Here is a 27,305-nt window from a genome sequence, read left to right as displayed (position 1 = left end):
GTATGGCCGGGCGGTGCTTTACAGCCGGCATCGGCAGGATCTGTTTTGATGAGTTATTGCTGTGGTCGACTGGGTGTTAAGTATTTCCAATATTGCCCTTGCTTCTAGACCATGTGACTGTTTTGTATATAGAAGTGTCCCCCCACGAATCCCAGTTTTGTGGGTGTTTCCACTCCTGAGTTAAAGGAGATACAAGGCAAATGTTCTCTCTTTCCACTTTTTTCCTGTTTCCTCTTAAAACCCACTTGTCTGCTTTCTACTTATCTATTTAATTTCTCAAAAAACAAAAGATTTGATGGGGTTTCCAGTATATACAGAGGACATCAAGAAACAAGTAAATGAGGAAACGAGGATGGGGGAGGGGAAAACAGCTGCCCTGAAGCTTGGAACCAACTGTCTGTTCAGAATATATGCCAGAAATTCATGCCCACTTTGGTCAGACTGGCAGCAAATCCTGCCCTGTGCCTCTTAGCAGTTATAGCAAAGAAGGAAACAATCCATTTCATAATTTGCCATGTCCATAAAGATCAAAGGAAACGATTCTTTCAGGAGACACACAGCTCTTGGGTAGGTCTGCTTGAAAGCATGCTGTTGATGAGGTCCTGGAGCTGTGGGAGAGAGCCTCCGAACCTCAACATCTCAGGTTCCCAGTTGTGGGGGGAGGGTGGTGCTGTCCTTCTGGCCACACAGCTGATTTAGTTATGATCTCCATCCTGCACCCTTGGGGCATCTCTCCAGAGCTCTAACGGGTGGAGTTTTGTCAACATCAGAATCTTTGAACAACTGACATCGGAGTGGCCCAACCTGTTTTCATTACTCTTCTCCTGGCTCCTTATCAGAGGATACGAGGTGCCCCATGTAACAAAGAGACCACTGGATTGAGAGTCAAAGACTGGATTCCAGTCCTCGGAATGTGCTCATGCAGTGTGCTATTGAGGGAGGTATAGACAGTAGTTATGGATAGCTTTGTGCTGGGTTAAATCTCCACTTCCTTGGTCATCAATTTCCTCATGGGATGGATGGTTGGACTAGATGTTCTTTGAGCCCCTTCCAGCTCGAACATTTCCTGTTGTAATTTCGTAATCTGGTGCAGAGGGCGAGGCACTAACAGATACCCTTCATTCGTTGTCATATGGACATTCGAAGCTTCCTCTTCCCACGTTGGGAAGGGAGACTTTGAAGGACCTACCCTGGGGGTTTGTTGGGGTATCTAAAAAACAATAGGGTGGGCAGGATGAGAGCCCACCATGCAAAGGTCAGAGCGGGGATGCTTGGGTGTGGGGGCTGGGTTGCCTTGAAGGTTCGGGAAATGGTGTAGGAAAATCTGACCACAGTACATCAGCCCCAGGGGTGGCAGGCCAAGTAGAGACAAAGTATTAATTTTGTAGAGAATCACTGTCAAGTTGGCCCAAGTGAGAAGGTTGTACTTTGTTTGGGTCTTGTTTTCCATAGCTGTAGTGACTCTTCATATTGCTTTATAATTTGCCTATTAATTTTTATTACAAATTCATCTAATCTTAGGTACCTGTTATATCCCCCCTCACTCACTAGACTGAGATCTTTGAGGGCATCCTCTCCTCTAGTCTCCAGCACCTACCACGGTGACTGGCACAGAGTAGGTGTTCAATATATTTCTTTTTTTTAATTTTTATTGTTCTTATTTGTTTTTGAGAGATAGAAAGACAGCATGAGCAGGAGAGGGTCAGAGAGAGAGGGAGACACAGAATCTGAAGACAGGCTCCAGGCTCTGAGCTAGCCGTCAGCACAGAGCCTGACATGGGGCTCGAACCCATGAACCGAACCCTTGAACTGTGATATCATGACCTGAGCTGAAGTTGGACGCTTACCCAACTGAGCCACCCAGGCGCCCCATCAATAAATAGTTCTTAAATGAAAAAGCTAATGGGTGAATCAAAGAAGACAGGGAGATCTGCAGTGCTAGGGAGGAGGTGAAGGAAGAAATTTCCATTATTGTCATTGTGTTTCTGTCCACATACCCACAGATGTGGTGGTCACTTCATAAGAAGAATCTACAGGCATCTCCTGTGCAGGGGGGTTGGGCTAAATTACTTCCAATGGGCCATAGGAACTGCACTGCCTCATTGGTGCCTGTATGCCGTATGCCAGTTACTAGGAAAAGCTCTGAAACCAGATGCCACAGCAAGAATGCAGAGTGTCTTCTGGGACCAGCATTTCTTTTCTTGTTTTTCTTTTAAGAAAAATAAATCTCCTTTTTTTTTTTCCTGTGATCTCTAGCTCATAGTGCCATCCCTTTCGCCCCTCAAAGTGATAACCATTAATGACACTGTTGACAATGTGGAGCAGTTTATCAGACTGAGCAGTGGAAGCCCATGGACCAAACCCATGAAATGATAGTTCCCCATCAAGAGTACCCAGAAGCCCTCAGAGGGAGATTGGCAAGGGGCAGCACACGGGTGGGTTAGGCAGCCAGGTAGGAGCTCAGCAGCTCCCATGAAGTCTTGGAAGGAAGGCAAACTTCTCCTTCTACTACCATGATGAGTCTACCCCCATGCGTAATGGCTTACAACAGCAACTTATTTTTTGTGAGTTTGTGGGTTATTCTGACTCATTCTTACCTGGTTTTGCGTGGGATCATTCCCACAGCAGTAGTCATTTGACAAAGTGACTAGGCTGGGAAGTCCAGGATGGCCAGTGCCATGTCTGGCCATTGTGTTGCCTATCCCCTGGGACCTCTGGGTTCTCCTCTCTGTGGTCTTTTCAACTTCTGACAGGCTGGACCGGGCTCCTCACCACATTGGAACTCAGGGCTCCTAAAGGACAAGCTGGGAGGCTGCAAGACTCCTAAGACCCAGGCTCTAGAACTTTCAGCACAGCACTTCTGTCACATTCCATTGGCCAGAGCCAGGTGCAAGGCGAAGGCTATGGGCATTAGGAGGGTGCTTCATCATTTTAACCTTCTACCACAGCTACCTTCTCACCCCTGCCCCAGGGATCAGGATGACTTTGGCAAAGTGGTTTTGTGGCAAGTGGATCCCTTCATCATCTTTCCTGCCAATTTTCTGCTTGGATTTTCAGGAAACAACTTTGTTCAGTGGGACATTTATCAGTGACATCCTTACTAATGGTCTTTCCTGGTCCACCTTTTGTCAAGTTTCCCAATCCTTAACTCCATGTCCTTGCTCCCGGCTGCATATCCCCGGGAGCCAGCCTGTGCTTCATCTCTGAGTCTATAAAAGAGCCGACAATGGCCTATCGAGCATTTGCTCATCCAGAGACAACTACTCTTCCTGCCGATGGGAAACCTAGACTTCGTGCGTCTTTACAATTGATCTGACTCCTTCCGACTTTATTTTCTGGTTTGTTGCAGTCCTTCCCTCTCCCCCTTGGTTGGACCTGGGCTGTGGAGAGTGATGTGTTTGGAGGTTTCGTCGGGCAAGGGTCCAGGAGCTGAGGAGTCAGATCTGTGATACAGGGGCGTCTTTGGATAGCTCAGAGCCGACAGCTTTTTTTCCCTAAAGCATCTGCCAAACCCCTTCTTAGTTTAGCAGAATGTCAGTGCTAAGAGTGGTCCTACATAAAAGGGGGATGTCACTGCTGTGGATCATTCGGGGGACGCCTCTTGTAGTAAATATCTTCCAGAGCCTGTCATCATGCTGGCAGATCAGGGACACCTCAAGGAGGGAGTCCCAGCCCCAAAGAGCTGTCCGAGTATGAGCTGATATTGCTCCTGCTGTTTCAGTTTTTAAAGTCTCCCACGTTCTGAGCTCTTTCATTTTTCTAGCACCCATTAAAGCCTATTGTTTCTTGAGCAGCCGGCACACTGGCTGGAAGGAGGAGGATGCTGGGAAATGGGCTCCAGGCCTGCCTGGGGTCCAGGGCTGGCTCTCCGTTACTAGCCCTGTGCTCTGGGAGAGTCACTTACGCTCTGCAGGCTTTTTCTCACCTGTGGGGAGGAAGCCCTAATAAGAATGGAAGTGGCCTAGGGTGTTGGGAGGATTAAATGGGATGGTGCAGGTAAGGTGCTCAGGCCTGGGCCTGGCACAGCAGGTCCGAATGCTCAGTGGGAGCTCACGTTCTCCACACAGCATCCCACTGGCGGAGTCACCTATGTGCTGTGGTCTTCAGCAGGGCTGGTTGGCCTGGGTTGCTAAGGGATGGTGGTGAGCTCTGCATTTTGGGCAGCAAAATTTCTTTCCTCAGGGGAATCAAGAAAATTATTACAAATGGGCCCATTTTATGTTAGGGTAGAAGTGCCCCCTTTTAGATTTAGTAGGTGACTGGATTTAGAATTTTATGTAGAGTCATTACTTGTGGTTAAAAATTTGGCGAAGTCAGTGAGGGAAAACAAGTGTTCCCCTAAAGTTTCTCTAGAAGGCACTGGACCCAGAGATAAGGGGATGGGAAATCAAGAAGGACAGGCCAGGTGGTTAAAGGTTGGGGATAGGGATGCTTAAAAGGGAATCGGCAGATGATCTAGGTTCTTGCTTGCTTATGTTGGAAAGAAAGTGAGATTGAAGTCTGATTTAGAAAACGTATATGCAAAACCAGAAAAATAATAAAACATGTAACCAGCAAGAAATAGGAATCATATATATTTTCCAAGGCAGTGCAGGATTTAGGGGAAAGGAAATATTTTAGAGAGAGAGGGAGAGAGGGAGGAGAAGGGACAGTGGAGCTAATAACTAGGTAATGTGCATTTTCGCATGTCCTTTAGGTATAAATTATTTCACAAAATTTTTTGAAGACACTGCCCTACCTTGGTTACATAATTTAATTCAACAAGTATTTCTTGACCTGTCGTGCTCCAGTCCCTGAGGGCATAAAGATGAAGGTCTCAGCCTCTTTGCTTGAGGAACTTACTATTTAGCAGAGACGACAAATATCCTTCACAAAAGACAATACAGTATGATAAGAAGAGACTAGACAAATAAGGCCAGAGGAAGCCCAGAGGAGGGAATGAGTAACTCAGGATAGCAGGGGTAAAAGGGGTTCCAGAAGACTTTTAGGAGGGAAAGCCATCTGATGGGGTTTTGGTGCATGAACGGGAGTTTGCTAGTGGACGAGAAGGGCAGGGGGCAGCCTCAGCAGAGGACAGCCTTCATAAGGGCATGTTTGGGGCCAACAGAAATTAGGTGTTGCCTAAGCTACCAAGTGGGGTGGAGGTGTCAGGAGAAGTAGCCGAAGAGGAAGGCAAAGGCCAGTGAGCCAAGGGCCTGGGGATCAGGTGGTGATCAGATGTCAGGGGACGCTTCTAAGTGGAGAGGACACAAGCCTGCCCTTGCATTTCTGGACAATCACGTTGCACTATTGTAGGCACATGTGGAGGTGACTGAGTCTACAGGGAGGGCGGCCGGTTAAGAAGCTACATGGAAGAATTCAGAAAGGGGGTGCTGTTTGCCTGAGCTAAGGCCATGGTCAGGAACGGGGAGGAGGGCATGGATTCAAGGCACAATAGACGGTGGCATGGCATCTTCAGATTCACTCTTGGGAGACAAGATTCATGGAATGAGCATGGATATGAGACCCATAGGACAGTGTAGTGAAGGGGTCACCAGGCATCTGGGGCTTGGTTGACGGTTCTGGGGTCAGAATCAGAGAACTCTCTGTGAATCTATTGGCAACAGGTAAAACCCAGAGTTGCAGGTGGAGCAGGAGAGGGGAGGGAGAGAGAGAGGGCAGACACCCAAAGGAAAGCATGAAGTGGGGAGCAGAAGTGGATGCTAATTGCTGCGTAGAGACAGCAGTGCCCTGGACACCAGGGTAAGAGAGTCTGAGGAAGGAAGGAGCAGAAAATTGTCAGTGCCGTAAGAGAGGGCAGGTGGGGGTCAACAGGTGTCCATCCAAGTTGTTGACCAGACAGCATCTGTCTCTAGACAGAGAATGGGATCTGTTCTTTCCAGAAGCCTGGTTGAGAAGGGAGGGAAGAAACTGGTAACTGGAGAAGGATCTGATTTGAAGGGAGGCCTTTACCTTCCAGGATGGGTCTCCCACTGGGGGTCTGGAAGCAGAGAAGGAGGCTCAGGTAGCGATCAACCACGCCCACATCATGGAGGTGTGAACAGGGCCAGTACTCAGCGAGGCATCCTGGTGTCTGCTCGTCTGTTTTTGGTCATTTTAGATTTCATTCATGTGGGAGTAGAATAGGATGTTAGAGCCGTAAGGGGCTGCTGTGTCTGTCTAGGCCACTCTCTTACTGTTAGAGAAGTCAGCTGAGGCTCAGAGAGGGGAAGGGGCTTGTCCAAGCTCACCCAGGTGGCAGAGCCAGGCCTTTCATAGAAAATTCTAGACTAGGACTCTCTCAACTTGGTTCTCTACATTCATCTCACTTTCCATCTGATTATCCCCTTTGCCAGAAAGACACCCCCAAACTCTGATTCCCATTACTCACCAACCCATCAAGGAGCACTTAAAAATTTTTTTTTAATGTTTTTAATTTATTTTTGAGAGAGAGAGAGAGACAGCACGAGCAGGGGAGGGTCAGAGAGAGAGGGAGATACAGAATCTGAAACAGGCTCCAGGCTCTGAGCTAGCTGTCAGCACAGAGCCCGATGTAGGGCTCAAACCCACAAACCATGAGATCATGACCTGAGCCGAAGCCAGAAGCTTAACCGACTGAGCCACCCCAAGCAGCACTTATTGACCAGCTCCTGAGAGCCTCACTCTGTGCTGGATCCTAGGCTCCCTCTGGAGCCTCTCTAAGACTGATCCATGCTCAGTAGTGGCTGTTGCACAACTCCGGGGGGCACCACTCACACCTCAGTCTCTCTGCATGTTGTTCCCTGAAGTCGTAGGATGTGGCAGTCCAGGGCCTGGACCTGCCAGGGGCTTTGTGGAAACACACGGTACATGTCAGTAAGGAAGCCCTTAAGCCAGTGGACTAGGGCAAACTGGCACACTTGGCAGAGTCATCTTCCCATTGGAAAGTGAGTAAGCAGCTCATGAAATGGAACACCCAAATGCCAGGATGAGTAAAGCAAGCGTTTCAGTCATACCAGCCTACGGAGAAGCTGTCGAAGGGCTGGGCATGTCGATGGGCTTATGGGCAAGGAAATGAACACTGTGAGTTCCGGAATGGCCAGCCAGACAGCCTTGACTTTTCTTTCTCATTTCTCTCTCTCTTCTCTTCCTATAGAGGAGTTTTCTTAGACACCATCCTCCCCCGTCGAGACGACAATGGCGTCAGGCCAACCATTGGTCAGCGCGTGCGGCTCAGTCAGGGAGACATAGCCCAAGCCAGGAAGCTGTACAAATGCCCAGGTAACAATCCTGGGGCGTCCCGGGGGCCTCTGTAGCACCCATGGAGCATGACTCGGCCACCCTTTGCCAACATTGCCCCTTGCTGGGAAAAACAGTGTGGGGAACGCGGAGACGTTGCTCTACTTTCTGGTATGCTGCTGTATGGAGGTTTTCAACAATGTAGAAGCCCACATGGGGAGGGGGTTGCCAGCAGTGGCACAAATGATAGGTCTTGGAGCTCACGGTTTAATTTGTGGGAATCTCTGGAATTCTTTGGCAAAGGCCTGATATTCCGAAGAGGAAAAAAGCATAGTGCGACAACAGTGAAGGGGCCCAATGCAGTGTGTACCCTGTAACTGTGAAATCTCCTCTCCTTCCTATGGGAACAGGAGGTATGGATTTGACAAAATAAAGACCAAGGGTTTTGCAGAAAGACAGTGAATGAAGGAGAGTGTTTTTAGAAGGGTGGGAGTCAGCTTCCCAAATACTCAGTGCTGGAAATGAGGTTATGTCTTAGGTCGTGGGGTTTTCCTAGCCATCTAGGGTGCTGACCATTGGCTAGAAATCTGCCATCGAAGACTGGACAGTACACTGGGGTCTGAGAAGGTGTCTGTTTCTCTGTCTATCCACAAGTGTTCCTCCTCTTGAAATTTGCCCTCTTTGCCTTCTATTCCCTTGGTTCAGTATCACCACCACCGCCACCCCACCCTGCTGCCCTAGAAGTGAGCTCACATTGACCCCTTTAAATTATTGAGCTTCGGGGCAAAGCATTAGTTATAGCAGCTAGGTTTTTGCCACTGATGGGAGAGAATTCAATTCAGCACTTTGGAAAGGAAGAAGGAAATTCATTACTAACAGGTCCAATAACATTTTCCAGCTCCCCAGACCAGACACAGTTTGATCATGGTGCAGAATGTTTGACATAGGGCCATCTTAGACAATCTAGGCTATCACATTGCCCTACTAGGCGGGATCACAGGACACACAAAGGTCTGGGTGGGGTTTGGCCCATCACAAAACACTAAGAAATATGTCCATCCAGCCATTAGTCATCTGGGGGTGTGTTAGGACTGAAATGCAGGACACACGTATCATATAACTTTGCTGAACTGAACGAGAAACCTTAAAGCATTCCCTGGGAAATGCCATAGTATTTATTTAGTTATAACATATATGCTTCTTACTTCCCAAAAGGATTGGAGGCAGCTGGTAAATACCATGGAGCCTTATAGTAAGGTATCTATTCTTGCAGAATGTTGATGATTATTCTAAAATGATTTCCATAGAACCCTTGGGGGTGTTGACTGCCGGGCATAATCCTCATGATGCCTGGCAGTTGTTCAGTAACACGATATGGAAGCCCCAACATCCAGGATTTCCTGAGGCTGACAGGCCACTCTCCGCTATTCCTTCCTGCGGCTCCAAAACTGCAGCTTCCAGTACTTTCAAGTAGTAACTGAAAGCGGGGGTAGTTGCCCAATGAAGGTTGAATTGCATGTAGGAGAAGATGCATAAGGATGCTTGTTTCCCACACTTTGGGGATGACCCCATAGGAGGAGGGGTTTGGGTTCAGAACCAAGAGGGGGAAGGAGGTAAGGAAGCCGCAGGTACTTTTTTTTTTTTAAGGACAGAGGAAATATTTTTCACATACGTAAGAACTAGGTTCTAGACTTATGACCAGACAGCCCTCCAATATTCAAGGGCAGAATGGCCTACTGTAGAGTAGCCCAGCTTCCCATACCTCTCATCATTTTTCTGTTTTCTTGACTATTTATTTGGTAGCTCATTCAGAAATAGGTAGCAGAAAAAGAAGAGGCAAGATTCAAACTAATAGCTGAAATGTGTTTCAAAGTGTTTTCTTTTTCTTGTTGCTTCACCTATTTGTACTTTAAAAATTATTTTTAATGTTTATTATTTGTTTTTGAGAGAGAGAGAGAGAGAGAGAGAGAGAGAGAGAGAGCGGGCAGGAGCAAGAGAGGGGCAGAGAGAAAGGGAGACACAGAATCAGAAGCAGGCTCCAGGCCCTGAGCTGTCAGCCTGGGGCTGATGCGGGGCTCGAACTCATAGATCATGAGATCATGACCTGAGCTGAAGTCGGATGCTTCACTGACTGAACCACCCAGATGCCCCTTCTACTTGTACTTTTATATGATCTCTGCCACAGATATTATTAGTCATAATTATTATTTTTTAATGTTAATTTTTTGAGAGAGAAAGAGAGAGAGAGAGCATGAGTGGGGTAGGGACAGAGAGAGGGAAACTGAGACTCTAAAGCAGGCTCCAGGCTCTGAGCTGTCAGCGCAGAGCCTGAGATGGGGCTTGACCTCACAAACTGTGAGATCATGACCTGAGCGGAAGTCAGATCCTTACCCGACTGAGCCACCCAGGCGCCTTTACTAGTCATAATATAATGACGCCTGCTATGTGTGGAGCACTCACTCTGTGCCAAGCACTGAGCTGATCCATTTCATTAACCTCCTGGCAGGGCCTGCCCATTTTACAGATAAGAAAACTAAGGCCCAGCAAGGCTGGGAAACTTGCCCACCATATCCTGGGAGCCTTAGGAGAAAGGCCTGGGTATTACATTTTCATGCCCAGACCCTATTTTCACTTTACTAGCCAGAAAAAAAATTGTCAATCTGCCTGACCAGTTTCTGGCCAGTGCGTTCCGAGGGCTTTGGCTGGTCAAGGGCTGTGTGTGCGCAGCGGCCTGGCGCAGGGAGCTGCTGAGGTGGGGCGGGGGGCGTGTGCTGGAATCACATTGTTGTTTTGCTTGCGCAGCGTGTGGGGAGACCCTGCAGGACTCAACAGGGAACTTTTCTGCACCTGGTTTCCCAAACGGCTACCCTTCTTATTCCCACTGTGTCTGGCGGATATCGGTCACTCCAGGGGAAAAGGTAGGTGTGAAACCTCCTCAGGAAATGACATCACTTTCTTTGAGTTGTGTGAGGTGTGGGGGATTGTACTGTTATTAATCGTAGTGACAGCAGCTGTTGTGAGCACCCACTGTGTGCCAGGTGCTGTGCTAGCTTGCTTAGCATCCTTTAGTTCTTTATTCTTAATTATTTATTTCTTGATTATTTTTTGCTTTCAACCAGGATGACCCATACAAATGGATGCCTATAACTAAATGTCCACATGCATTATAAATCAAGCTCACAGTTTGTAAAACAAAGTATACTGTATCCTTCTGGCCTGATACATACACCATCAGAACGCCTCAGAAGGCAAGGATCCAGTGTAGGATTCTTGTCACCTCAGAATGTTCCTCTGGGAGGTAGCAGTATGGGGCGAGCTAGCCCTCAACCCACAGCCGGCCCCTCCTTCTCTTCTCAGCCCCCTGTTCCATCTCAGGAGCAGCCGAGGTGCCGCTTCAGCCCACGCTCCCGAACACACTGTATTCCTACCTTGCAAACAGCTATTCCTTGGCTGCCCCCCAGTAGAAGTGGACTGGTTAGGGGTGCTGTCTACCCTCAGGAGAGTGGATTCAGGGCAGAGATGTCTGCGTGCTCTGGAAGTAGGCTCAGGGCGATTTGGGCAGAGGCCTCCAGGATCTGGGCACCTGGAGTGAGGTCTAGGGGCTATGCAAGCTCTGAGTGAGCACAAGCCTTTGGGTCCGAAGATTCCACATTCCCTCTAGATTCCCTCTAGAGCTGAGTCAGGGCAGGGGCTTCTTTCGTCCTGGTCCAAGGGTGGTATGTTCTCAACTCTACCGCAGACGCGTTTCCTGATATCCATTGTATGGATAGGGAATTTGAGGCTCAGACATTTTTCTTGTTTAAAGAAAGAGAGCATGAATGGGGGAGGGACAGAGAGAGAGAGAGAGGGAGAGAGATAGAATCTTAAGCAGGCTCCATGCCCAGCATGGAACTTGATCTCAGGACCATGAGATCGTGACCTGAGCTGAAATCAAGGGTTGGACGCTCAACTGACTGAGCCACTAAGCTGCCCCAAGGCTCAGACATTTTAAAAAATTGCCCAAATTCACAGTAAAATAGACCCGGATACTGGGATTCTGCATTCCTGAAACATGTGTTTGTATGTATGTGTGTGTGTGTTTCACTACACCTCCCTACAAATCTGAAGGTCTTTCAGATTGTCTGAGACTAAATGCAGCTGTCTTTGAGATGCCCCCTCTAGCCTTTGTTTCCAGCTCCCTACAGTCATACCTGCCATAGCTTATTTCACAATATCATGACTGCTGGCTTATTGGGCTGTCTGCCTTCTAGATCCTAAACTCATTGAGGATAGTGACTGTTCACCCCTAGATCTCCAGCCACCCAACACAGCCCCTGGCACATAGTCACACAAAAATATTTGTTGAATGGACACATGAATGGATGGGTGGCCAAGTGAGAAACCTGCAACTGTGCTGTGGGGTGATGCATTTTCAGGTGCTGGTAGCCAATCTTGAGGTATTCCTAATTCATAACTTTTAAAAATGTCCATTTAAATGTTTTCTATGGACTGGGTTCTATTATCAGCATATTATGTGGATTGTCTTTTAATCCTCACAACTTCATGTGATAGGTTCTATTTCCACATTAATTTTTCAGGTAAGGAAATGGACTTGCCTAAAGCTACTCAGTTTGTGGCAAAGTTGGAATTTGAACCCGGGTGAGAAGCTGGATGCTTGGCCATCATCCTATACTATTCCACAAAGGGGTCAGGCTAATAGGTATTTGAATGCATTCACACACATGCTCATGTGCATATGTGTTCACAGACAGGACCCCCATGTATGACTCTTTCTCTGGCTCTAAGCATTCATGCCAGTGTGGTTGTCATCTTGAGCCTGAGAGACTGCAGACTCGTCTTCCTCAGGTGCAGGCTCTGTTCCTGTGCCTGCTGGAGGCATTAACGAGAGGGAGGGGAAGGAAGGAGGAGGAGGAGGAGGAAGTGATCCAGAAAGCCCCAAACTGTTGAATTTCCCTAAATAGCAGAGGCTATGTGATATGTTTGAACAACATAAGACTCATCAAGCCTTAATTATTACTGCTAACTGGGGGGCATAGAGAATATATCTCATTGAAAATCCTGTACCAATTATTTCCATTTCTGCTTCACTCAGCCTTTCCCAAAGCTGCTAGTAATTAGCGAACTTGATCGATTCAAGTATCACCTCTTGTTTGTCACCTCTTCCCCTATGGTCTTTATGGTTCCCTGATGTATTGAAAGTAATTAACCCGAATAATTATCCCATTCATTTTGATCATGAATGTGTTACCAAGGAAGTTGTAATAACATTTTCTTTCTGAAAAATTTAAAAGGCTAAAAGAATTATATTGCAACCAGCTAGTAAATATTACTGAGTCCTCTGCCTGAATGTGAACTCTGTGGGAGATACAAAAGAATCTAATTTACAGTGCCTGTCTTGAAGAGATGTAGAATTTCGTTAAGGTCCCTCCTTACCTTGAGGGAGTCTGATTTAATTGAAGAAGGGGCATTTTCTCAGCCAGTATTGTTTTTAAACTTCTGAGGTGGTATGAATCCATAAGCAGGGTTAAGAACCAGTGGTCTAGTTTGAAAGAGCAGTGACATTGCACGTACTTATGCACGCACGCGTGGGTGTGCGTGCGCACGCACACGCACACACACACGGTACAACACAGGAGGTTAGCTGGCCTGTTATTTTCTGGTACTGCCTCCTCATTTCATAAGAGATCAGAGAGCTTTCTGAAAGAAGGTACTACTTGTCCTGAGGCCCAAACATTGGACTGGATTGGCTCAAAGGAAGAGGGGAGGGGACTTGCAAGGCTTTTTGAGACAGGCAGCCTGTGAAGGGCACTTAGTGTGTCTGGTGTGTGGCGCACTATGTGTACACTCAGTGAGGCTTGATTTTTTTTTTAAAAGCGCTTTTATGGAATGCCTATTATGTGTCAAACCTAGCATTATCCACTCCTTATAGCTTCTCATGCAGTCCCCTCAATAACCCTAGGGTGTGCATGTTGTTTTGCAGATAAGGAAACTAAAGATCAAAGTGTGCAAGGATTTTCCCAAGATCCCAGAGCCACTGAGTGGCTCTAAAAACCCGCCTGACTCTAAAAACATCTGCTGTGCAGTCCCAATGAAAGAGAGAGGAGGGAGTCCCAAGGAGGGAAAGGCCATGTCCATTCAGGCAGTCAGAGAGGGACCCAGGGAGGAGGCAGAGGGCCCTTGACCTGGACCTGGGGAAGGGTCCATGAGCATGGGTACGTCAAGGCACCCTGGGAAATAAGGTCACATAGGATGGACCCTGGGGCCTCTGGAAGGTAAGCAGAGAGTTTAATTTATGAGATGGGGGCATGGGGAGCTACAGAAGTTTTCTGGGCAAGGAGAGGCTCGATAAACATGAGATGCAAGTGCAGGACTGATGGAGAAGCCCTAGTGGGAAGAATGGCCCAGGGCACGGCAGGGAGGAGTTCAGGAATCCTCTCCGCAGGTACAAGGCAGGCCGGGTTGTTGAAGGGGCGGGGAGACTGGCTTGCAGCAGGGACACAGACAAGCTAAGGGGGAAAGTCTGTCAGCATAGGGGTAAACAATAGGGCAAAGGAGAGATAAGAGCAAAGGGTTGCACCCGGCTGACTGGCATCACTGGTGGACGGGGAGGCTGGAAAGGAGATGCTGTTTTGAGGTGCCCTCACAGTCCCTGGGGCGCGGGGACGACAGGAGCCAGCTGAGGCCAGAAAGCAGTGGGGAGAGGACAGGTGTGAAACCCAGAGAGACGAGGTTCAAAGCAGAGGGGCCATGGAGAACCTTGGCCATGGAGTCCTTTCAGTTTGACTGGGAGGACACTGGGACCTTTGACCTGCAGCCCTCTGGCCTAGGAGGTTTGCTTAGAGACAGAGGAACCAGGGGCTGTCTGCATGTAAAAGAAACTGGCCAGTGGACAGGGGAGGAGATGAAGTGGCTAAGGATGAGGGCCCCAAATGGGATAAGGCCCAGGGTCAGGGCTGCAGCGGCCAGGGAAAGGGCCCTGGTGAACAAAAAGCTGGGAAATGATGGGGCGGGGACACGATGAGCACAGCAGACATGGTGCGGGCACCCTACATGGTGGGCTTGATGGGGGTAAAGGGAGGCACGGCTGAGCTCTGCTCTGGGCCATCTGCCAGGGATGCCTCAAGCTGGAGGAGTGGCAGGTTTGTGGGAACGGCACCTGTGTGCCGAGTCCACAGGGCCACCCAGCCCCTTCCACTGTTTGTGGACAGGGGCATCCACTGAGTGGGCTCGGCATGTCCAAGAAGAGCTGTACCCTCTTTCCTAGTCCATCTGCAGCTCCAGCCCCCCAGCCTTCACTCCTCCTCACCCGCTGCCTCTTCATTCCTAACACACACCACAACCCTCCCTGACGTAAGTACCTTTCCCCAGACATCTCCTTGCCTTTATTCATGTCCGTCCCTCTCGCCAAAACGCCCTCTTGTCCTGTCTCTGTTCGCTGGACCCCTACTCCACTTAGGTTAAATGCCACCTTTTCTGAGAAGCCTTCTCTAGCATTACCGGGCCGCATTTATGTCTCCCTCCTGGGGCTACAGAATTCCCTTTCTGTCCATCCGTCTCTTTTCAGCATTTTTTCAAGAGTGTTCTAATTGGCCTGATACATCTGCACTCTCTGAGCTCCCTAAAGGCAAGAACCCTGTCTTGATGGTCTTTCTATTTCAATTGTCCAACACAGACGGGCACATAGTAGGTGGTCAGCTAACAATAGTGAGATGAATGAATGAATGAATGAATGAAGAGACTATAGGAAGGCTATTGGAAAGTGAGGTCATGGCCGAGGGGACATTGCTCACAGTGGTGCTCAGATGCACTCAGGCTAACCCCAGACCCTTTGGAATGATTGATGATGTTATAAGATCTTTCCGTATCTCTGAACTTCACTGACCCCTTACCGCCTTCTAAATCCCCAGTCTCAAGGCATCCTGGCCCATCTTTTTAATGCATCCTGTTTTCTATAAACCACCTAGTGACTTCAAAAGCTCAAGTTATTCCCCAGACAGAACCAGAGGACCCATCTCCTCAGTTTACTCCCCATCCTGCTTAAGGTTTATTATTTAATGTCACAAGGTTTCCTGTGAGCGTGTCTTTGCGAGGACACTCCTATTGTGGTCTCAGAGCTCTGTATGCTAACAGGTAATGTGAGAACACTGGCATGCAGGATGTATCTTCAAAACTCCTCAGGCTCCACGGCCAGAACTCACTTTTCCGGTAACTCTTTACAGATCGTCCTAACCTTCACCTCCATGGATTTGTTTAAAAGCCGCCTGTGCTGGTATGACTATGTGGAGGTCCGAGATGGTTACTGGAGAAAAGCGCCCCTGTTGGGTGAGTTGACTTTAGAAAGCCTTGGGAGAGGGGTGATGGGCTGCCCTGTGTGACGCTATTAATGTGTGGAGGGCCCGTCCTGACGGCAGTCACAGGAAGCTCTCAAGAGTCCGTGTCGTTGTAAAACTCCGAACATTCCATTTGGCAGCACGTGTTAAAAGCTTTTAAGACTGAGACTGTCTTTCCACCCGCAATTCTACTTCTTGGAATTTATCCTAAAGAACCAATTAAGGAAGGGTGCAAAGTTCTAGCAACAGGCGTGTTCACTGGAGCAGAAACAATGGAAAACAGTTTAAGTGTTCACCAGTAGGGGTTAGCTGAAGAAATGGGGACACATCTTTCCAGTGGAAAACTATCCAGCCGCTAAAAATAAGTCGGAGGTGACTACTTACTGATACAGAAAGGCGTTTGCTCTGCGATGTTTCACAGAAAGGTGTTCCCAACTAGAACATGCCATTGGACCCCATCTTCATAAAAAATACATTCATATGTATATTTTGCAGGCATTATAAACTCAGAGGCCCTCGGAAATCAGGCACACCTGAGTTTGATGGGGTTGGTATAATAAAATAGGGGGTGGTGGGGAGTGTGGCAAAGTGAACAGTGAATATCCTGACCCAGGTATTCAAACAAATTTACTTAAAACATGGGCAGGTTGTATTCAACTGGAAGAAGCCATTTTGTGATCTACAGTATATATATCCAGTAGAATTATAGGTATAAATAAGTAACACAGTGGTTATTTCAGGGTGATGGAGTATATTTTTAAACACGTATTTTGTCTTCCTGGTTTAGCTATATTTTCTAATTTTTCTACAACAAGCATGTATCCTTGCCGGAAACTCATACGTGGAAAGGCAGCTTAGACTTTTCAGTGGGAGGCAGCGGGCAGGTGGCATAAGAAGAAAGGTCAGTTCATTCAGAAGAGCCATGTCCCACCGGTGACCCAAAAAGATGAATGTATAGAGCGCCTATAATATCAGTGTCCTGGGAATGGACACAGGGACTCATCTTGCTCAGGAATGACTGCCGTGGTGGAGCTAAGAGAGAAGCAGATTTACAAGGAGCCAGATGGAAGGGTTTTGGCTGACAGTGGGCTGTTCTCATTTTTAGAGCAGTAGTAGGGTGGGCTTCCGGGTTGCCAAGGCTAAGCCTCCGTGAGATCTGTGTGCCTGGCATATCCTCACGCGGGCGGAGCAGCCACCCTGGTTATGCAGTGAATGGCTGGCCTGGGAGTGAGGCACTTTGGGGACAGCAGACTAGGGGTGGAAACAGGAAGAAAGGGGGAGAGCTAAGCTGGGGAGTTAAACGGCCATACAGAGCCCCACTTCCCATCAGATTCCGGGTAGGTCAGAAAAGCTGGGGCCAGAGGGTCTGGCTGGACCCAAGGGGGCCTGGCAGATATTAGGCTTTGTATGGCCACAGGGTCTCGGTCAGGTCAGCTTTCACCGGGAATAGCACACGCGCCACTTCTATCCAGAGGACCATGAGTTTAAATTTCTAGAGGTACAGACAGTAATTTGTGTCCACATGTGCTGAAGAAAGCAGACTCTGAGTAGGCGGGCCGGTTACCCCCATTAGGAGGGATCAGTCGGGTAGTGTGCAGTCTAGGGAGGCAAGCCAAGCACGGACAGGAGCGTGTACACTGTAGGACAAATGGGTCTTGTCACCCGATGGCAGGTGGAGGCTGCCTGCCCTGCATTCTTGCTTCCTCTCTAATGTGAGCAGACGTGAGGCGCCAGCAACTGGAAGGAGGCGTGGCTTTGCAGGTAGCTATGATGGGGGGGTGGGGCTGAAAGACAGAGCAGGGCATTCTGGGTAGCAGAGGTTCCGAACCTGGCGGAACACCAGTCTCTGCTGGGCAGATGTCTATGAATACAGGTCCCTTGGAGACTACTGAGTCAGAATCCCCATGTGTTGGGTCAGGAAATGCTCCTGCTTCCCTGGAAATGCACGTGCAAGCGTATGTGCTTGTGCGCATGTTTAGTACCACATACACAGGGGATCGCAAGGGGGAGGGTGGTTACCTCTGAGAAGGGAAGCGTGGAAATGGTTTGGTTTGTATACTTCTGGATTGTTCCGCATTTTTTACAAGAATGCATCCCGGTAGAATTTTATAAATAAGATAATTAAAGGGGCTGTCTGGGAGGATTTTCAATGACAGCATTCAATCACAGACCTCTCAACCTGGCAGGGATCTTGGAGCCCCTTATCCCACACCCTCACCAGGAAAGCACGTGCTTCGTGAGTGTGGACCAACTCACCAAGTCCACACAGCCGGCTAGGGGCTGAGATCAGACCAGAGCTCAGATGCCTTGGTCATGGGGAGTAGGGATGGCTGAATCTGAGAAGGGTATCCCCAGAGGATTGTCAGATAAAATGCATGATTCATTGTTTATCTGAAATTCAAATTTAACTGGCCTTCCTGTATTTTTGTTTGTGAAATCTGGCAACCCTAAACCCCACCAGGAATGCAGTAGACTCAGAGGGCTCAGGAGAAGGAAGCTCTCGGTTACTGAAGTTGCCTAGAGAGGCCTGCAGCCCCCTCCTGAGAGTGGGCACTCACAGACGCCTTTCCAGTGATTCCTTTTTTTTGAACTTGAAACAAGTTCAAAGAACAAATTTTCTCACTACAGATCCTGGCTACACTTTCGTTGATTAGATGGAGCTTTTGCCATTCTTTGTTGTCGGTGATGATTTGTTTTGTTTGGGTTTGGGGCGGGGCTCATATTTTACACACTTTTGCAGTGTGTGTGGGGGCGGGGGGGGGGGGGTGTGCGCGCGCGCGCCCGCGAGCACTCGCGCCAGAGCCAAGGCATGGCCCGGTGCCTGTAACCATCATTCTTCGTCTGCGGGAATTCTCCTTTGCCAACTATTTGGCCTGCTCTGATGTTTCCCAATGCAGCTGTTAGTGCACTTTTGTGTTTGGAACAAGTGCATTGTGTGGGCCGAGCTGGTCCCTGGGAGGGGTCAGTGCCATGAAATCTGCTGGGAGGAGGCAGGTCAATGCCCCTTTGGCAGGAGGGAGAGCGGATTAGGGTGGATTGTGAAAGTATGCATCTTGCTCTGAAAAACTGTGCCTTGCATATTTTCCCAGGGCAGTGTGTGAAAACCGGGGCATAATGGATGCATAACTTTTTATGAATGAACCCTTTATGACTCCCCGTGGAGCCCACTTGTAGTGTCCTCATCTGCATTTCCTCTTCTTGATATCCTTATTAAACTCCTCCTCCAAGGCCGGGAACCAGATTCTGTTCAGGAATTTGACACCTTTTCTGGGTCCAGTTTCTCCTCAGCCTGTTAGTTTTCTTGGACGGGCTTTGCTTGGGTCCCACTTTTTCACAAAGCCATTAAAGAGAGATGTAAGTAGAATGAGAGCATGTCACGGCCGGTTAAAGCTATCAAATTGAGTTTTCAGTTTCAGGGGTTACTTATGAGATTGCACCTCAAGTGGGGAGGAATGTGGCTGCAGAGAGAATTTACCCAGTAATTTTAAACACGGTCCTGCTAATTGGATCCCCCTGCCTGATTCCTGCTGGAGGAAGTACTCTGACAATGCACTTTTGTATGCAGAACTGTCTTCGAGCATTCTGTACCACCGCAATGCACATAGAAGTTCTTTTCTCCCTTTCCCTGAAGTGAGGAGGGAAGTTCAGAAGGGCCAGGCTGGCCAATCAGTGTCGCAAGGCCCCACCACTGGGGCTCCCTGGGCAGGGGCGGCCTCTCAAGTGAGCAGAAATGATAGCGTGAGTCCAACAGCCAAGCCTGGCATCACCACAGACTTGCTTTATGGTTGGAGGCTTTGATCTTCAGTTCTACGTGTCCATGTCCAAACTGGGAATGACGTTTGCATTCCCAGAGAGCAGACTTCATGTCTGTTTATCCAACAGTGTACAGTGTTCAGAATCACACCTTAACAGAGAAGTTCCTCTTGATGTGGTGGCAGGGGTGATAAAGAAGGTGCAATTGATGATGAAGGTCAAGGGCCAGACTGCCAAGGTTCAAATCCTGCTTCACTTACAATTTTGAGTATAACTCCAGTCGAATGTAACCCACCTCCAATTCTTCAATCCTCAGTTTGCTCATATATGCTTAATAATAGTACCTAATTCAGAGGGTAGGGGAAGCAGTTAGCTAATCCGTGTGAAGGGCTAAAGAAAGTGTCATGCTCAGTAAAAAGGGGCTTTCATTAGAACCTTTATGGCAAAGATAAGACTATTAATGAAACAATCAGGGGACAAAGTAGGTTCTAGGTAAGAATTACAAGGTGATTTGGGGAGAGAAGTTCCTTAGGAGTAATTTGTAATCTCTCCCATCAGGCCTGGCTTCACCCAACCAGTGATCCCTACCTCCTCCAGAGCAGTGAGTGAGTGGACTGGGTTCCAGCCGTGGCTGGTTCATCTCCTCCACTTGGGTTCTTAGGCAGCAAGGCAGACATGGGAAGTTCTTTTTTGGAAACAGTCCCCAGTGGCTGTGACAGCTGGGGTTTTAAAAGGAGGAACTTGGACTTGAAACTCAGTTTGGCTAAAAAGGAATTCCTTTTGTGATCTCATATTGTTCAACTGCTGGTCAGCAGCTCTGTCTCCTCACTGAGAAGCACTACTTGCCCATGCTTATGTGTTGTTTTCCAAGAATTAATTGACACTAATTGGCCATGCCAGAGTAGCCATTACTGAACATTTATAGGCTTCTGGTGGAGTTTTCCTTGCCAAATTCTTGGCAGCTCATCTCACTTAATATTAAGCTCATCAGATCCCAAAAGCTGCAGGTGGCCAGAATAGGAAGGAAGCAGAGGAGATGAGAAGTTTCTACCCCGTGTCTCCCCAAAGGATGTGTCCACAGTTGGACATCAGGAAATGTCTGTCGTAGCCTTTATTCCTCCCCCAGCGTCACTCCCCCAGTTCTCAGAGGGGCAAAGCAGAATTATAACTTCAAGTGGTTGATACAGGGCTTAATACAGTGCTGGCAAGAAGGGAGCACCCACTAAATATTTGCTGAATAGACATAAAAAATATTGAGATATAAATCACATACTATACGACTCACCATTTGAAGTGTACAAGTCAATGATTTTTAGTATGCTCCCAGAATTGTGCACCCAACCATCACCATAATCGAGTGTAGAACATCTTTATCACCCAAAAGAAAACTCATACTCATTAACAGGCATGACCTCCCATTTCCCCAATCTCAAATGATTTTTGAGTGACTCACTCAGTCAGTGCTTGAGAAAATCATGACTTCCAGTCCAAATAGACCTTGCCTGGTCTGTATTGTGAGCTGAGCAGTACAACCCAGCCCATGTCACATCCTATTCCCATCCCTAACCTTGCTGTGGCTGCCATCTTTACACGGCGTGGGGAATTATAGGGTTAAAGGCTGCCATACATTGGGAAGTCACGGCCTTCAGCCTCTTTCTCCTCTTCCTCCATAAAGGATCCATGTATCAGATTCATACCCACGTGTCAGAGAAACACACATGTCTTTGTATTTTTCAATAGCAGAATTTCAACAGCAATTATGAGCCCCTTTCTATCGGGTAGGGGTAATTAATTTCAGTCAGTTTGTATTTTCTTCCCCAGGGGTGGGGGTGCTAGTCAGGGGTGTACTTTGTGCCAAGGCGTGGTGGCGGAGGAGGCAATGTTGCCATCCCAGCTGGCGTTGCTGGGTGTCCTCATGCCTGCCTGGTCTCTAGCCCTCCATCTGAGCAAAGAATCCTAAGTGGCTGCTGTGCTTCCCTCTCATCTCAACTCCAGGCCAGTTCAGATTGGTGCTAGGTCCATATCTCCCTGAAAGACATTCAGTGGGTGATGTCCTCTGGCTCCCCACAGTCTCTGGACTATGGGAAGGTCACTTCCATATCCCTTTGCCTGAAGAACGCTGCATGCCTGTCTCCTGGCCTAATGTCTGGATGAGCCATGCACACACTCCTGTGCTGACCCGAGTGGGACATGGGGATCAAAGGTCTTGTCACCCTACCAGGCTCTGCCCAGGGACTGGGGGCACAGTCCCATCCTTCTCTCAGACCCTTAAACCCACCTGGGGTCTCTATCATCCTTTTCCGTCAAGGGTCTTAGCTCAGGGTGAGATGCGGCACAGGGTCCTTCTAGAGCATCCTCTCCAATCCTCTCTGCCCCTGGTTCCCTCACTCATCACTCCAGGAATCTTTCTAAGACTATGAGGATGGAAATACGGGCTCTTACACATTGTGTGTTCTTCCAAGTCTTTGTAATTGTGACCAGGCTTGGGAAAGCTCAAAAGCCAAGAGGATGGGAATTTTTTTGTCATACGTTTTCTGGCGTCCGTTCTCTGAGGCAATGAAAGCAGACTGTCTTGCCGAAGTCATGCTGCCCCCAAGAAGGGCGGATGCGTAGTGGGAGACGTCTGGGAAGAGAGGCTTGGACCCCTACCCGCCACACCTCCAGCTCCTGGGCACGCCCCGTTCGGCAGAGGCGGGGTGCTGGAGCTACACTCCGGCTACTTGGGTTGATCAGGGTCTGGCATCCCCTCGACGTCACCCTGAAGGACACACACAGGCCGGTGACACGCAGCTTCCTTCCAGCTGTTATTCCTGTATGTGCTTCAGGCTGAATCGACACAGCCAAGGTTACTGCTCACCTTGAGCCACATTTGGAGAAACGTGGCTTCCCCTCAGTCTGTGAGGAGCTTCTTCTTGCCGTGTGCTCAGGGCCTGACCGTCTCCTCCACTTCCCAGGCAGGTTTTGTGGTGACAAAGTCCCGGAGCCCCTCACGTCCTCGGACAGCCGGCTCTGGGTGGAGTTCCGGAGCAGCAGCAGCATCTTGGGCAAGGGCTTCTTCGCAGTTTACGAAGGTTTGTGCAGGAGGACAAGCGCCCCCTGGGTGGCTCTCATACGCCTCTGACCCTCCCATGCAGCCCGCTGTCCCTCTTGCACCCAGGCACGGGCCGCAGCTGCCAGAGCCGGGAGGGTAGGGACAACCACCCCAGGGGCTGGGCCGAGCATTCCCCATGGCTCCCTTCCCCCACACTCTGGAAGCTGAGACCAGCTGTGCTCACTTCAGGACAGGTGTCATCCACCTGTCATCACCCGCTGCAGTCCATTCCAGTGCAGCTGGGGGGCGTGTCCCGGGTGCGAGGGGGGGGCCTGAGGAAAGGAAAGCAGCCTCCAGCTAGCTGTGTGAGCCCAAGCAGAGAACCTGACCTCTCTGCGCCTCTTTTTGTTTCATTCATGAAAAGAAGACTTTGTACAATATCAGGATATTTACAACTACATTTCTTGAAAGGGCTTCTGAGACCACCCTGGTGGCTGAGTTGGGGAACACATTGATCTGGGCTCTAGCCAGCTGCCACCAGGGCCTTTCTGCTTCAGTTTGTCCCACATATTGGGTAAATTGTAATTTCGCAGATGCTCCAATTTTGTTTTTATAAAAGAAATAATGTGTGTGTGTACACATGTGTGCATATGCGGGTCCCTCTGCACCAGCAGTCCCCTCCGCCTTATGTTAGAATCCCTTGGAGAATCCAAACATCACACCCCCAATATACTTGTATCAGAACTTCTGAGAATATGGCTCCTGCTTGCGTAGCTCAAAAAATGTCCTAGTTGATTTTGATGCACAGAAAAAGGTGGAGAGCCTCTGCCTTGCATGGTTATTTTCTTTATATGAAAAAAATTCAGAGTTGCAAACAAATGAAATTGTGCCTTCCTGGAGGCACAGTCTTGGCTGGATGAAAATGAAAATGCTGCTAAGTGGAGCCACCTAGCGGTGATAAGTGGCCATGAATTTCCTTCTAAAGGTCTGACCTAGGACCCCATTCCATTTCTCTTCCGTAAGCTACGTGCGGGGGAGACATTAACAAAGATGCTGGTCAGATTCAATCGCCCAACTACCCAGATGACTACAGACCTTCCAAGGAATGTGTTTGGAGGATTACGGTTTCGGAAGGGTTTCACGTGGGGCTTACCTTCCAAGCTTTTGAGGTGAGTACTGCTCAGGTTTTCTTCCCCAAGATGAAGTAAATCCAGGCAGCGTTCAGAAGGGACGTGGAGACAATTTCAAAGCCTGGGTAGATGGAGGGGAGTAAAAGTCTAAGGAGGGGATCCCAGTACGCTTTGTAGGATCGCTCTTCCCTGTTCATCATCTCTTGGTTCACCTTGGACTAGATAGATTGTTGGGAGTGTTATTTCGGTTCCCTTCTTACATAAAAAAGCCTTAAAGCCAGACCGTCCGTCACCATCCACATCACCTCTGTTCTGTTTAGATCGAAAGGCACGACAGCTGTGCATATGACTACCTGGAAATCCGCGACGGCCCTACGGAAGAGAGTGCCCTGATTGGCCATTTTTGTGGCTACGAGAAGCCAGAAGACGTGAAATCGAGCTCCAACAGAATGTGGATGAAGTTTGTGTCCGATGGCTCTATCAATAAAGCGGGCTTTGCAGCCAATTTTTTCAAGGGTATGAATTAGCAGTTTGTTTCCATTTTTAGTCACAGGAAGAGGTATTGCCCCCTGGCTTAGGAATCACAAAACCCATATGGAATCTTAGCATCAAACAGGGCTCCCTGCAGGGAGAAGGCAGTGACCCATATTGGAGCTGCCTCTAACCAAGTCCGCCATGGACTCAGGAGCAGGCGCAGCCTTGGTGTGGAAATTAGATTTAGTATGTTTACAAGGTCATCTTAGTGAACCTTGGAGAAACTGAGCATTGATAAGAGTACATATTTGTGTAGTCACTCTCATTAACTGAGCACCTACTGTGTGTCAGGAACTGTGCAAGGCACTTGGCTTACATGATGTCATTGAACAACCCTTTGGGTTGGGTTTGGATCACATTCAGTTAGAGTCAAGAAGGGCTGCTCGGGGTCACTCAGATGGTTAAGTGGCAGATCACGAGTCCAAGTGCAGTCTGACCCCTAAGCCCAAACCCTTTCTACAGCGTTGTTTTTACATTCCCTGGTGTGGGCCAGAGAGGCAGCCGGAGGCCACCCCCAGCCTACACGTCTACCCTCCAGTGGAGGGGGTGGGGAGGAGAGTGAGGGAACAAACAAATGTCCATGTCATCTTAGGGATCTGCTGCGTTGCGGCGTCTTCATGAAAGCAGACCCGGAATGGCATGGCCAGACCAGCACTCCTGGCCCCAGCAGAAGGGGCTTCTCGGGACTCCTCTGTGTGGGCAGGCCTTCCTTCTCTGCTCTCAGGGCCCTGGAAGCCCCTCAGACCACACTCTCAAAGGGAAGCATGGGTTCTCGCCAGCACATTGTGATGGGCGCCCAGTAGCAGCACACCAGCAGCCCCTGACCGGTGTCATCTAAACCACACCTGCGGTCCCTTGACTAGTGGCACCATGCACGTCCAGGAGGAAGCTGCTTCCCTCTCTTGCCCTCTCCAAGCACTCCTCCTGGCTGAACCCATCCAGAAATGCTGCCTCCTCTCTTACGCCCCCTCGCCCCATCCGTCCCCTCTTTAACCCTTTCTCCCTGATTCTGTGTAAGTGGATGGGTGTCAGAAGAAGCCATTTCAAGCTGTGCACCCCTGGGCAGGCAGCTCTTTGTCCTTTACTGAGAGTTTAGTTTTGTTCTCTGTAAAACAAGGGGAAGAAATCTGCCCCTTTTACCAGAAGCCCCAACAAAACCATGGCTGCCGAGCCCCTCCATGTGCTGGAAAGTGCCACACAGATTTGTGGGATTTTTCTCCTTTTGTCTTGAGGCATCTGCAGGAGCAAAACCCCAAGAGGAAACAGAACGAGAACCGTAATGCTTTGAATAATTGGAGGGAAAATTTAATCAGTTCTTTCCCAAGCAAAAAACCCAGGCCACAGCAAGTGTCATTCAAATGCAGGTCAAGCTTGTGGTTGAGATGCATGGAAATTCACAGTCAGTGACCAACCTGGCCCAGACTGCCTGAGGCTTAGCAGCAGCGGCCCTCGCTGGGTGGCCTTAAACAAGTTACACCACCTCTCTGAACCCCAGACCTTTCTTGCAGAGCTGACAGGAGAAAATGAAACAGTGTAGGCAAATGCACATGGTGTAATGTTTAGTTCCATGAACTGTCTTTGCTAAAGAAGGAATTTTCAAGGTGGTTATTTTTGTCTCTGGCATAAATGACCTGACAGTGTCTTCTTGCTGTGGTCAGGTATCATTCATTCTCCTGTTGCTGTAACAAATTACCGCACCTGGTGTCCTAAAACAAAACAAATTTGTCATCTTGTAGCTCTGGAGGTTAGATTTCTTTGCCTTTTCCAGATTCTAGAGGAGGCCCCTGCATTTCTTGGTCCAGGTGCCCCTCCTTTGAGCCAGCACTGGCCAGTTGGGTCTTTCTCCTGCTGTCAGACCTCTACTTTCACTGTCACATCTCTTCTCCTGACCCTGACTCTCCTCCTCCCTCTTTCAGTAATAAGGACCCCGTGTGGCTTCCCTGGGTCCACTCAGATAATCCAGGAAAACCTCCTATTTCAAGAACATTAATTTAATCACGTTCCCAAAGTCCTTTTTGCCAAGGAAGATAACAGATTCACAGGTTCCAGGGACTGGGGCGTGGACAGCTTCGGGAGGCCTTATTTTGCTTACTCCATGTCACGAGTGATTACGAGGATTTCTTCTACTCTGTCCTTCTCCTCCTCTGACTTCCACCCCGAGCTCTGTAAATCAGGTGTTGGGGAGTCGGTAACCCATGACCCACTCACACCTCATTCCTGTCACTGCTGCTAATCGGTGAGGCATGTTTTTGAGAGGACCAGCTAAAGCTGGAGATTAGGGTTACCAGATTTACCAAAAAAGAAAAAAAAAAAAAAGGAGAGGCTGCCCAGTTAAATCTGAATATAAGATAAAGAATGGTCCTTTAGTATAAGCAGATCCCAAATGCTGCATGCCTTGCTGAGAGGTGGTAAGAGATGTTCATCTTAAATTCAAAGGTAGTTGAGCGTCCTGCGTTTTTTGTGGCAACCCTCCAGAGATGCCAAGTCAGCGCAGTGGAAAGGAGTCCTTCCTTCTGTGATGCTGGCGGCTTTGTAGGGGACCCAGCTGGCTCGTCCTCAGTACCAACGCTCACCAGCTCCGCTTGCTGGTTAGGAGATACCGTCTTCTCCCTCTTCCACGGCTAGCCATCATTCAGCAGACATCAGGCCATGTGTCAGGCTGGGGGCTGGGGACACAGCGGGAAGCAGAGTCGTTCTCAGGAGCTCAAGGTGGTGAAAGAGAACTTCAGGCAAATGGGTGACAGGTGACTACACGCCGTGGTGGCCATGTAGGTGCAGACCTTGGAGGCCTGTAGCCTGGGGGCGGGACCACATGGCTTGCAAACATCTTTTTAGATGCCCAGAAAGGTGTTAACTGAGGCCCATCCACACTGACTCAATGCACAGGCCGGGCTGGACATCTTCTTGATGTCAGTAAGCTTGACCCTGAACCCGAAAACGGGCAGCGGGACTGGTGGAAACCTCAGAGCGCCTCTTGGAGGGGAAAGAAAAGGCGTCTGCTGAGTGTGCCAGAAACCACATGAGATAGCTCACTTTATCTTTGGAACAGCCCCTTGGTAGGCATTATTTTTGCTCCCATTTTAAAATTGAGGAAACTGAAATTCCAGACTGGCAGATCCAGAACAGACCCTGGGTCTGTGGGTCCCCAGCGCGTTCTTCCCACTACAGAGACCGCTAGTGCAGGCAAGGCAAGTGAGGGGCTTGAATTTCTCATTCGTGATTCTGACCTCTGTCGCCTTTCTGCTCCCCTTGATACCACGGGAATATGGGAAAGAGGGCCTTGGAGTTAGCGTCCAAGGTTCGGCTTTTCATCCCGCCTTCATTCCTTAC

At 48.9% G+C, this 27,305-nt stretch overlaps 1 protein-coding gene across 1 annotated transcript in view; it reads left to right on the top strand.

Annotated features, from left to right (window-relative positions):
- Positions 1-27,305, top strand: part of TLL2 (tolloid like 2) — a 97,567-nt gene that overhangs the window by 52,723 nt on the left and 17,539 nt on the right. Inside the window, exons 8-13 of the mRNA XM_029920168.1 lie at positions 7,115-7,239; positions 10,000-10,115; positions 15,417-15,519; positions 22,235-22,351; positions 23,335-23,480; positions 23,762-23,957. Of these exons, the coding sequence (XP_029776028.1) occupies positions 7,115-7,239; positions 10,000-10,115; positions 15,417-15,519; positions 22,235-22,351; positions 23,335-23,480; positions 23,762-23,957 (803 nt within the window). The remainder of the gene's footprint in view (positions 1-7,114; positions 7,240-9,999; positions 10,116-15,416; positions 15,520-22,234; positions 22,352-23,334; positions 23,481-23,761; positions 23,958-27,305) is intronic.

The sequence above is a fragment of the Suricata suricatta genome, chromosome 2 (genome assembly GCF_006229205.1).
Source record: "Suricata suricatta isolate VVHF042 chromosome 2, meerkat_22Aug2017_6uvM2_HiC, whole genome shotgun sequence".
NCBI lineage: Eukaryota > Metazoa > Chordata > Mammalia > Carnivora > Herpestidae > Suricata > Suricata suricatta.
Note: the sequence above shows the minus strand (reverse complement) of the source record. Positions and strands in the feature narration are given on the sequence as shown.